This window comes from Oratosquilla oratoria, chromosome 27 (assembly GCF_046742065.1).
Source record: "Oratosquilla oratoria isolate Oo_2021 chromosome 27, ASM4674206v1, whole genome shotgun sequence".
NCBI classification, from domain to species: Eukaryota; Metazoa; Arthropoda; class Malacostraca; order Stomatopoda; family Squillidae; genus Oratosquilla; species Oratosquilla oratoria.
In genome coordinates, this window is record NC_134803.1 from 17,419,521 (window position 1) to 17,431,917 (window position 12,397).

At 37.7% G+C, this 12,397-nt stretch overlaps 1 protein-coding gene across 3 annotated transcripts; it reads right to left on the reverse strand.

Moving 5' to 3' along the window:
• Positions 1–1,001: 1,001 nt before the first annotated feature.
• LOC143039913 (uncharacterized) lies at positions 1,002–11,263 on the reverse strand. 3 transcript variants are annotated; one of them, XM_076210275.1, is made up of 7 exons: positions 10,959–11,263; positions 10,331–10,444; positions 10,005–10,118; positions 9,672–9,785; positions 6,948–7,061; positions 6,612–6,725; positions 6,281–6,395 (listed from the first exon to the last, which is right to left on the reverse strand). In XM_076210275.1, exons 2-6 carry the CDS (start codon positions 10,341–10,343, stop codon positions 6,628–6,630), a joined length of 453 nt encoding a protein of 150 aa, XP_076066390.1. In that variant the 5' UTR covers positions 10,344–10,444; positions 10,959–11,263; the 3' UTR covers positions 6,281–6,395; positions 6,612–6,627. The 3 variants fall into 3 exon arrangements, with proteins under 3 accessions (XP_076066389.1, XP_076066391.1, XP_076066390.1); XM_076210276.1 differs by lacking the exons at positions 10,331–10,444; positions 10,959–11,263 and adding an exon at positions 1,358–1,578 and having other exon boundaries at positions 6,282–6,395; positions 10,005–10,016; XM_076210274.1 differs by lacking the exons at positions 9,672–9,785; positions 10,005–10,118; positions 10,331–10,444; positions 10,959–11,263 and adding an exon at positions 1,002–1,578 and having other exon boundaries at positions 6,282–6,395; positions 6,948–6,981.
• Between the last annotated feature and the right edge of the window lie 1,134 nt (positions 11,264–12,397).

The following is a 12,397-nucleotide window of genomic DNA, read 5'->3' on the forward strand; positions in this document are numbered from 1 at the left end:
GAAAGCAATGTATCCACCAAAATAGCACAATCCTTCTTTTTCCATTTCACTTCCCAAATTTAAAAATGGAATGCTATCATCAGGAAAATCTAGATTTTTTCCCTCAGAAATGTATGGATCATCAATATGCAAGTTAGTTAATATCATTGCTGATAACTTTAATTCATTTTGCAATGAATCAGTCACATTATTCTCCTGATCAGAATTGCTTATCATGTCTTTGGTGAATGAATCACTCATCATGGGTACATTATTTTCAGTTGTTACGTTGTACTTGCTCCCCATCAATTTGCTATCTTTGCCAAGAAGATGGGCTCTTATTCTATATTTAAAGGCACGAGGTGATGGATGATCATATGTAGAACCCATTTGCCTGATGTACCCAAAGAAATGTTCCAGCCCATCTTGGTTTAGCCTGTATGTCAGTATGTATGTAAGACCATACTTTTCTTTGACCATTTCATATAAATTCTGCAAAGACTGAGATGAGACAACTAGACCTCTCTGAAATTGATAAAGGTGATTTCTTCCAGTGATTTTGATACTCTTTGCAATGGTGATCATTTCCTCCAGTACACTGTCTTGATGAGCAAGTTGAATACCATAAGCATTCCTAGAGGGCTTCCTATCATAAAGAAGTCTAGAGTTCATGACATCAAACCATGCATCTACAATTGAAATAAATTTGCTTGTCTCTTTCCAGTCTTTACTTTTCAGAAGCCCTTTACCTCCAAAATACTGTATGGTCTTTGCTGTTGTCTCAGATAAAAGTTGTGTTGCAAGCTTGACGTTCATTCTTTTTACACCCTGTACAGTGATGTGCCTTTCAGATAATTTATGAGCTGGTTTCAAATCACTGATACTTTTAAATATTATTTCCTTGACACAATCACTGGTAACACAGCTTCCATTTGCCAATGTGTTAGACAGCAATCAAAATCATAAGAGACAAGCTGCTTCCATTGTTTCACAAGGCTGCGAATCATGACACACATGGCTCTATTCTTAGGATCTATTAATGTATCTGTTTTCTTGTCAAATACCCATTCATATGCAACACTACACTCATCAAAGGACAAACCACATACTGTAGTCTGTCCTCTTCACGCATGTCCTTAGCCTCATGCTCTAGTAAATGAAACACAGCCTTCAAAATCCCAGGTTCTGTGTTAAATTTTGATGCCCATCTATTTAGTGTTGTTACAGATGGTAAAGGCAACTGCCACACTTCTTTGAGATACCTATAGGCTTTTGGGCTTAAATTTCTTAATGCAATGCACTTACTTATATCATCATCACTCCAACATCTAATACAAGTTCTATTTAACATATGCTCTACTTGAGATGGGGAAAAAAACTTATGTAAGTTATATTTAACCTTAGTATAAACATTTGTCACTTCACTTCTGAGCACAATTCTTTCCTTACTCCATTCTTCCTTTTCTTTTATCAATGCATCCCTCTGTTTCTTCACAGCCTCTAACTCTTGTTGCACAGCAGTGACGTCACATAATTTTCCCAAGAAATCCTTGCCCTGAGATGACACTGGCCAGGCAGCAGCCGCGTTGTTGGGGTTGCCTGCAAATTAACAATCATTAGGGACTATATACAGTCTCTCTCTCTCATCTAGCTATGTCTACATTTCATAGTATTTGTATTGTGACACGTATTTCATCTCTGTATTAGTAATCATATTGTATATCATAATTACTAACATGATATCATATTGTATATAATAAATACTAACATATAATGTACAGGTAGTCGTCGACTTACGACCTATGCGACTTACGACTGATCGACTTTACGACCACGAGATGGTGCAATAATATCAAACATTTAATAGAGTAATAGAATTGCAATGTTATGGCTGGCAGTGCAATACTATTACTCTGCACGCCGTGAGACGCGAGTACGATAGTTTTGGCAGGCTGCCGGCAGCGTCAGCATCCCAGCCAGCTAAATATTCTTTCATTTTGTTTATTTGAAGGAAAATGTTTCCTAATTTTGCATTGCATTTTGTATTTTTATATGTTTTGCAATTAAAGAAATATAACAGAAACTTTTTATGCCTAGGCTAGTTTGTTGTCGATAACAATATGTTAGGTACAGTACATAAACGAAAAGAATGTGTTTTGAAATCAAATAAAAAATCCTAATTTTGCCTTACATTTTGTATTTTTATGTTTTGCAATTAATAAAATGTAACAGTATTTTTTATGCCTAGTCTGTTGTCGATGACAAAATGTTCGGTACAGCATTTTGTATTTTTATGTTTTGCAATATAAAATCTAACAGTAAACTTTGATTATGCCTAGTCTGTTGTCGATAACAATATTTTCAGTACAGTATGTAAACGAAAAGAATGTGTTTTGAATTTTTTTCCCTAATTTTGCTTTACAATGATTTTAATGTACATACATACATACCTATACCAAGGCTTTTTCCCCCTTTCAAGGGAGGTAGCCAAAAAGGGAAAGGCATAAAAACACTCCCACCCATTTCATCCCTAAATACACTCCACACCCTCCCTCTCATCTGAGCACCTCCTGGATGACGGGTCATCCCTGCACCTTGCCCACCGCCCTGGGTCAGAAGCAGTGTCGCAAGACAAAGCACATACACAACAAGGCCGCTTCATTTAATCGGCGACCCCCCCTCTCCGTCCCCCTTTGCATATAAGGAGAGGACGGGGAGAAATCCCTTCGGGCTGCGTCAAAATTTGCTCAAAATTTAATGTAACCAACAAAAAAGTATTTGTAGGTCAAAGATGACAGGACTATATTTAGTATGCGTAGGCCTAGGCTACGTTTCCTAACGAAAATGATAAAAAAGTTAATGAATATTAAACAACGTAGCTCAAAGATAATAAGATTCTACTCAGTATGCATTCGTTTCCTAAAGAAAGTCTGATGGTAAAATAATACAAAGGTTAACAAATACAGTATTAAATATCATAGGTCAAAGATGATAGGATTTTATTCAATATGCTTAGGCCCAGGCTACGTTTCCCAAAGAAAATCAGATGAAATTATAAAAAGGTTAAAAATACTATACAACATAGTTCAAAGATGCTAAGATTATTTCAGTATGCTAAATATAATATACAAAATATATGTGTATATATATATATATATATATATATATATATATATACAGTAAAAGCCCTTGTATCCGGCACCAATGGGACCGAAGACGTACCGGATACGAGAAAATGCCGGATACGGGAAGGGATATTAAAAAAAATACATTCATTGTTCTTTTACTTATTAAAAGATCTTAATTCGCTTTAATAATAAACACATCCACATGTCTATATATTGTAAATTCTATCAGTATAGAGTAAATCCAATCAATATACAGGTAGTTCTCGTTATATGCGGGGGTTCCGTTCCGCGGACCCCCCGCAAATAACGAATTCGCATATATCGAACTATTGAACCTATGGGAAAAAGGGGGATACGTTCTCAACTCGGATTTTTTTTTTTTTTTTTTTTTTTTTTTTTTTTTTTACATATTTCATTTTGGCAAAGGGCTTACATACTGCATCTCATATATGTTTACATACATTTGAGCACAAGGCAATGGTATTCTGCAACATTAACACTCTCTGACATGTAAGTATTAACCTCGGGAAAAGACGCTACCGTAAACATTTATTTCGCCAAGCGTATTTTCTTCAGCTGTTTGAAAAATCAGTCTGTTTACAATTCACATTTCAGACTGCTTGCTACGCTTAAAGGTCAGATATCAACAGATATTCCATTCGCTAAAAATCATCGTATTGCTCGAAAAAGTACTTTTTAAAAGCATACATATAAAGTTTTTACCTATTACAGAAGAATTTATTCAGAAAATTCACTTTTAATTGCGCCTCGCATACCACTTTTCCGAAGTCTAGATATTCAGAATAACAATATTGTTTGTTTGGCAACTGTGACGTCACGAACGCGGAATTCCCCTTAACCTCTCCCGAAGCGCACGGGCGGAATGTTTCGAATAGCAGACGACGCAATGAAATGAAGACAAAACTGACCTTTATAGGTCAGATATCAAGACTTCCATAACTTTTTGTATTTACAGTTTAATGTACATAAAAAAAAAAAAAACATACTGACAGTATTCTATATAATTCCACCATCTACATCTTATCAAATTTGGCAAAAAACAGTTTTGTCTTTATTTCGTTGCGTCGTCTGCTATTCGAAACATTCCGCCCGTGCGCTTCGGGAAAAGTTCGGGGAATTCCGCGTTCGTGACGTCACAGTTGCCAAACAAACAATATTGTTATTCTGAATATCTAGACTTCGGAAAAGTGGTATGTGAGGCGCAATTAAAAGTGAATTTTCTGAATAAATTCTTCTGTAATAGGTAAAAACTTTATTTGTATGCTTTTAAAAAGTACTTTTTCGATGATTTTTAGTGAATGGTATATCTGTTGATATCTGACCTTTAAACTAACTGTTGATGTGCTCTGGAGATACACAGGCAGGCTTACTGCTTAGAGTTTATCCAGTGCGGAGAATAAACGATAATTCTTGCAGAGAGTGAAAATTGACGAAATTAATTGGAGCAGTAATAAGTATCAAAAATTAATTTGTTTGTGAAAAAAATAATTAATTTGTGTATCAAAAAAGCTTAATTACCTGCAGAAAGACAATGGTTTGGCCTATGAAACAGGAAGGATGCCTAAGACGATGCCGTCTGTACAGCTGCCGGTGTTGTTGTTGTGATAACGCCGCAGTGATGCCAGCTCTACCTAGCTGATGCAGCCAGTGTTACCACACGGCTTTATGCGCACCAACTTCAAATATATAATAGGTATTTTGAAAAAAATAATCGGCCGCGACTATTTTTTTTTTTAGGTCAAATCGCATATCTTCGAATATATCCCCGCACATATCGAAAAGTGGTACAAATTCTTGAATCGCATATACGCGAATTCGCATATATCGAAGTCGCATATATCGAGAACTACCTGTACATCAGTTATAATCATCACAGCATTACCAGTTATCTAATTCATCATCTGATAATTTTACGACGGAGTTGTGAATGGCCGCGCATTCACCTCTACACTCGAGTTTTCTTTCACTAAACTTTTTGTACCAACTTTCATAAAATATATGATGTCTCTGCTTAGAAGTTTTTCCTTTTTGTTTGTGCACTGTTCTGCAAATTTCACAAACACTGCTAGACCCTTCGCTGCATCCTTCCACGACACTTTCATCTCAGGGTCGTCTTCTTCACTATCTGCCTCTGTCGTTTTCGCGTGTTCATCGGGAAGTGATTGTAAAATTTCATCATCACTAAGTGAGAATGTTGCTGCTCGGTCACTGTCCATATCTACACACACTTGTATCGCTTCGTCACTAATGCAAAGTTTAGCGCGATAACCCATCTTTCAATTCCTTCACCACCGATTCTTTCTTGCCGATGGAAAACCCTCAAATTTCTTATTCCCTTCCTGATCTTCAAACATTATTTGCGGATATGATTTTCTCTAACACCGCATTAGAGTTTGTTGTTTTTCATCCTCCCAAGCTAGCGATTCCATAAAAATAACATCTTTAACATTAAGCCCACGTTGGAATTCGGAAATGCTACCGTCCTCAAAATAAACTAGTTTGCGCATAGAACTTTTCCGATAATTCTTTTTAAAGTTTTGAATCACTCCTTGATCCATGGGCTGGATCACACTTGTTACGTTCGGCGGTAAATACACAATAAAAATGTTTCCATTGCTCAGTTCCTCAGCTTTATTGTTGTCAAGTAGGAGAATAAATTAGCTGTCCTCTAGAAGTCTTTTTTTTTTTTTAATTCTCTTTCACTGATGGGACAAACACATGCTTGAGCCAGTTCGTGAATGTTTCTGAGTCCATCCTGGTGGCGGCGAGAGCAACTACAACCACGCGCAGGGATTTTAAACACACGCGGGATTTTTTTTTTTTTTTTTTTTTTTATACGTCTATCTTTATCACAATTTTTCAATTTTCGTGAAAAAATGCCGGTTATTTGAAGTGCCGGATACAAGAAGGCCGGATACCAGGGCTTTTACTGTATATATATTATATATATATATATATATATATATATATATATATATATGTATGATATATATATATATAAAGGGTAATATATACTGTATATATATATAGACCGACTTGCATCCAGATCGACTTACGACCTGTCTGTCGGAACCGAACTCGGTCGTAAGTCGACGACTACCTGTATATTATAAATACTAACATGATGAGTTTACCAAATAATACAAGACATACCTTGAATTGGCACTGCTTGCAATGACTGCCTTGCTTCAGTTTCATGGAGAAGTTCCAGCCTGCAAAGTTCTTTCTCCTTGTTGTGGGACACAGCAGTTGTACTGTCAGGATCATCTATAAAATATATATATATTTTTAACCCTCTATCTGCCACGGTCATTCTTACTTAACCTTCCTGACTCTTCACCTCTCTCTCTCTCTCTCTGTATTAGTAATCATATTGTATCTCATAATTACTAACATGATATCATATTGTATATAATAAATACTAACATATAATGTATATTATAAATACTAACATGATGAGTTTACCAATGATACAAGACATACCTTGAATTGGCATTGCTTACAATGACTGCCTTGCTTCAGTTTCAGGGAGAAGTTCCAGCCTGCTAGGTTCGTTCTCCTTGTTGTGGGACACAGCAGTTGCATTGTCAGGATCATCTATAAAAAATATATATATTGTTAACCCTCTATCTGCCATGGTCATTCTTACTTAACCTTCCTGGTTCTCTCCACCTCTCTCTCTCTCTCTGTATTAGTAATCATATTGTATATCATAATTACTAACATGATATCATATTGTATACTGTATAATAAATACTAACATATAATGTACATTATAAATACTAACATGATGAGTTTACCAAATAATACAAGACATACCTTGAATTGGCATTGCTTGTGATGACTGCCTTGCTTCAGTTTCAGGGAGAAGTTCCAACCTGCTAGGTTTGTTCTCCTTGTTGTGGGACACAGCAGTTGCATTGTCAGGATCATCTGTAAAATGAATATATATTTTTAACCCTCTATCTGCCACGGTCATTCTTACTTAACTTTCCTGGCTCTCTCCACCTCTCTCTCTGTATTAGTAATCATATTGTATATCATAATTACTAACATGATATCATATTGTATATAACACTGGCCTGTGAAGTTTCAAAGGTAAAGCATCTGATAACTGATTCTGGGGTAATTTGCTATGCAGAATCTAAAAATCACACTCATTTTGTTCAATCAGCTCACATTTTTGAGATACGAGGCGGTAAATATAATTAAAAACGCCATTTAGTGCTATTTATTCCCTTTAATTTTGGAAAAAAATTCTTGACAAAAGAAATAATTTTTTCTTGCATAGTTCAGAAGATAAAGAGGATATATTACAGAAAATCTAATCATGGATGAAGGGCCTTTTCAGTGACTTTCTCCTGTGTTGGGCAGCCACCACGTCTCGTTTCAAACACCAACAGTAGTCCGCAAGAAAGTTCACATCCCACCGGCCTTGGTAGCGTTCTTCCATGACACGAATATCCTGGTGGAAACGTTCTCCCTGTTCCTCACTGAAGTCACCACAGTTCTGAGGGAAATAGTCTAAGTGGGACCGTAGAAAGTGCATTTTGACTGACATGCGAGCCCCTAATTTTTGATAGCTGTTCAAGAGCTCATCGACTTCTTTCTCGTATTCTGCACTTCGGTTATTTCCTAGAAAGTTTCTTATCACTGACTTAAGTGACCACCAAACGGACAGCTCAGCTGCATTCAGTGCATCGTCAAACATTGAGTACTTCATAAGTTCCCTTATCTGAGGCCCATCAAAGATGCCAGCCTTAAGCTTTTCCAGACTGATCCGAGGAAACTTCTGCTGAAGAAAAGTAAATCCCATGCCGTCCTTGTCCATTGCCTTCACAAAGTTCTTCATCAGTCCCAGTTTGATATGTAAAGGTGGGAGTAAGACCTTGTTTGGTTCAACAAGAGAACGAGCCTGAACATTGTGTGAACCAGGTTTCAAACGTTGTCGTGGTGGCCATTCTTGTCTGACAAAATGTTGATCATCAGCCCGACTATCCCACAAACACAAAAAGCATGGATACTTTGTGTACCCACCCTGTAGTCCCAAAACCAATCCAACTACCTTAAGATCTCCACAGATCAACCAATCATGGTCATTCTAGTTCAGAGCAGACAGTAGCTGATCCATGTTGTCATGAGTTTCTTTCATTTGCACCAAATGACCGATTGGAATTGAAGAGTATTTATTTCCGTTGTGAAGGAGGACTGCCTTGAGACTTCTGCTGGAAGAGTCGATGAACAGTCTCCATTCAGTAGCAACATAGTCCAGCCCCATTGATTGAATCAAACCAGCAATGTTGTTGCAGTAAACTAATGACGAGTCCTTCTGGGTTGTGAAGAACTGTCTAAATTCTCTTTCACCCTCTCGGTACCAAAAGAATGTTGTCTCAGGTGCTAGCAAATTTTTCTCACGAAGACGAGAACCCAGAAGCTGTGCTGATTCCTTTGATAGGTTTAGATCCCGTGTCAGGTCATTGAGATCTGCTTGTGTTAGAGGCACTGGCCGGTCATTCTCTTCTGGCATGTATTCTCCACCCTCTGCCCTGTCTAGTGCGTTATCAGATTCCGATTCAGAGCTAGATTCCATTGCAACATCTGGCTCGGGAACGGGCAGGCCTGGACCATGAGGGACTGGTCATATGGCAGACGGAACATTAGGATACTGAATACAATGCTTGTTCTTGCGGTTGACTCCTTTAAGATTAGTCATGCAGAAATAGCAGTCTGACACATGATCTTTACCCTCTCTCCAAACCATTGGAACAGCGAATGGCATACTCTTCCTTTTTTTATTTCTCCAATCACGCAAGTTCTCGACACATGTTTTGCAGCTAACATGGGGTGCAAATGGCTTGTCCTGGTCCCCAAGCTTAACTCCAAAGTAAGCATGATATGCCTTCTTCACAAAATCAGTTATATTTGCTAGTCGACGAGGAAGAATCACATTACCACATATGTAGCAGAACCTATCAGGATGATTTGTGCATTTGCGTTCCATTTTCTGTCAATCTAAGATACGTGTCCAAAATAGAAACACAAGAAGCACAGATTCTTGTAAAAAGCACAGATTCTTATAAAATCAGTCACATTGATTGGAGATCACACTTTTCTAAACCATTTTCAGTTTCAGTGTTGTCAATGCAGTTTGTCAATGTAGTCAATGCAGTTTCAGTTTCAGTTTCCTGAAAGTAAACAAAAACATCATTAGGTTTCAGTATCAGTTTCGGGGTGCTACAGTATAATTTTTATGCAAAAAAAAAAAAATAAGAATAGGATATACCTGCAGCCTCGTTTTCCTTATACTTAGTACTATACAAGGCCCAAAAGTTGCACTTCTCATATCTTAAAAACTAGACCTGATCCAAGGAAACGGATGGCATTTTTGGATTCAGCGCACCAAAAAACCTATTAATCACTTGAAAAACCTTCGGCCTTTGAAAAAAAAAAAAAATTAAACGCAGGCCAGTGTAATAAATACTAACATATAATGTATATCATAAATACTAACATGATGAGTTTACCAAATAATACAAGACATACCTTGAATTGGCATTGCTTGCAATGACTGCCTTGCTTCAGTTTTAGGGAGAAGTTCTAACCTGCTAGGTTCATTCTCCTTGTTGAGTGACACAGCAGTTGCAGTGTCAGGATCATCTGTAAAAAATATATTTTTAACCCTCTATCTGCCACGGTCATTCTTACTTAACTTTCCTGGCTCTCTCCACCTCTCTCTCTCTCTCTCTCTCTGTATTAGCAATCATATTGTATATCATAATTACTAACATGATATCATATTGTATATAATAAATACTAACATATGATATATATCATAAATACTAACATGATGAGTTTACCAAATAATACAAGACATACTTTGAATTGGCATTGCTTGTGATGACTGCCCTGCTTCAGTTTCAGGGAGAAGTTCCAGCCTGCTAGGTTTGTTCTCCTTGTTGTGGGACACAGCAGTTGCATTGTCAGGATCATCTGTAAAAAATATATATATTGTTAACCCTCTCTCTGCCACGGTCATTCTTACTTAACCTTCCTGGTTCTCTCCACCTCTCTCTCTCTCTGTATTAGTAATCATATTGTATATCATAATTACTAATGTGATATCATATTGTATATAATAAATACTAACATATAATGTATATCATAAATACTAACATGAGTTTACCAAATAATACAAGACATACCTTGAATTGGCATTGCTTGTGATGACTGCCTTGCTTCAGTTTCAGGGAGAAGTTCCAGCCTGCTAGGTTTGTTCTCCTTGTTGTGGGACACAGCAGTTGCATTGTCAGGATCATCTGTAAAAAATATATATATTGTTAACCCTCTCTCTGCCACGGTCATTCTTACTTAACTTTCCTGGCTCTGTAGATACAGTTTGCAAGGAGACGCAGGGGAGAAATAAGGGGAAATGCAAGGTTAATTTTGTCCTTTTAAGCTATGAAAATAATTACTAGAGCCCAGCACAAAATTACAGTCTAAGATGTGGGCATTGTAGTAGTACATTTGACCAGCATTGTAAGGGTCAATGATTATAGTTGTCACACACACACACAAACTAAGATTTATATTGTCCTCTCTCTCTCTCTCGTGCTAACATAATGATAATAATAACAATAGTGTTGAACTGAAATTTATTTGGCACTTATGAGAGCACCGAATATGACGAACTGCTATAACGGTCAATTTCCATGTTACGTGCTCTCAGTATTTCAAATCCCTCAAACCTCTCAACCCCACCTCTCCCCCTCTCTCTGGTCTATATACAAACATTATCCATACACTAGGTAGTGGTAATTATTATCTTCTTACCTTCGAGTTTTGGTATCCTTCGTGTTGGAAGAGCATCATACTTCAAGACTTTGAGACACTTAGGCACTGGTAGATCGAGAAGCTCATACTTGAGTTGCCTTTTATAATCAGGGGATCCAAAATGAAGACTGCAGAGTCGTGCATTTTGAACATTAATAGTGTTCTTGTTTTCACACAGCTCAATCCATCTTTCACGCACCTTCTTATTTGCAGGGAAACGATGAAAATGAACATTTGGCTTATTTCTTCTTTAGTTTGAGCCACAACCTTTAACAGCACAATAAGCCATATTGTCAAGATCTATATATACCAGTATATATAGATTTAAATTGCCAGAATATAACTAATTGCGTGGAGCGGTGCGAGCAGAGACCTATCGAACCAATAGACCAGTCAAAGTAGGGCTGGACTTAGAACAAATTGCAATAGAAGGTTTCTTGGCTTTATCTTGTTTATTAGGTCCCTCTGATGAACACATAAAAAGTCTCCAACTTTTGGACACCGGGAAAGTGGTTAATTCGCATAAATTCAAGATGGCCGCCGTCCAAAGCTTCAATTTACAGATAATTTTTTTCTGGCTCTTCCCAGACCCTATGAATGTATTACAAACAACGGTTTTTGGCTTTAACTTGTTTATTAGGTCCCTCTGATGAACATATAAAACATAAATTCAAGATAAATTCAAGAAATACAGAATGAGGCATTGCAAATGTGATATGACGTCACCATGACGTAGTATGACGTCATTAAGAGGCATGATAGGAGTTCGTATTTAGAAAGCTTGATCCTATTTCAGCATCTGACAAGCTTGAAAATCTGGACATACTGTGGAAAACGTCAGGGTTGCTTCGACCAAAACGACCAGGCTGGTCCGGCCTAATGCAGTGTATGTGCCATGGACAACACCCAGGGAAATCTTCCGTCCATTTCTTGCCCATGATTGACATGGACCCTACGGACATGAGTTGTATTTACTCAACACTTCACTTCGTTGCTGCGGAAAGCCATCGCCAGGGAACGACGCCAATGCTGACATTCGACCAACCGCTTTATTGGAAAGTGAAGACGATCATTGTTCATGAGAAGGAAGGAAGCGAACTGAAACCCATTGTTTTGAACCTTGGTGGCTTTCACTCTGTGATGAGCTTCTTGGGATGCATGGGCCATGTTATGGAAACATCTGGGCTTAAGGAGGTTTTGGAACTTATATACGCTGAAAATGCTGTGACCCAAATGCTGAGTGGGAAAGCCTATGCACGAGCAATCAGAGGCCACTTCTTGGTTGACACAGCCTTGAGTTCGATTGTGTTAGGCAGGGCATACGTTGTCAACCTCTCAATGGTAGATGAGGAAAGTGACGCATGCAAGGACTTCCAGGAGGCTGCAGATCTTTTGGATAAGCTGTTGCATGAAGACGTTTCACCGGATGAAGTCCGCAG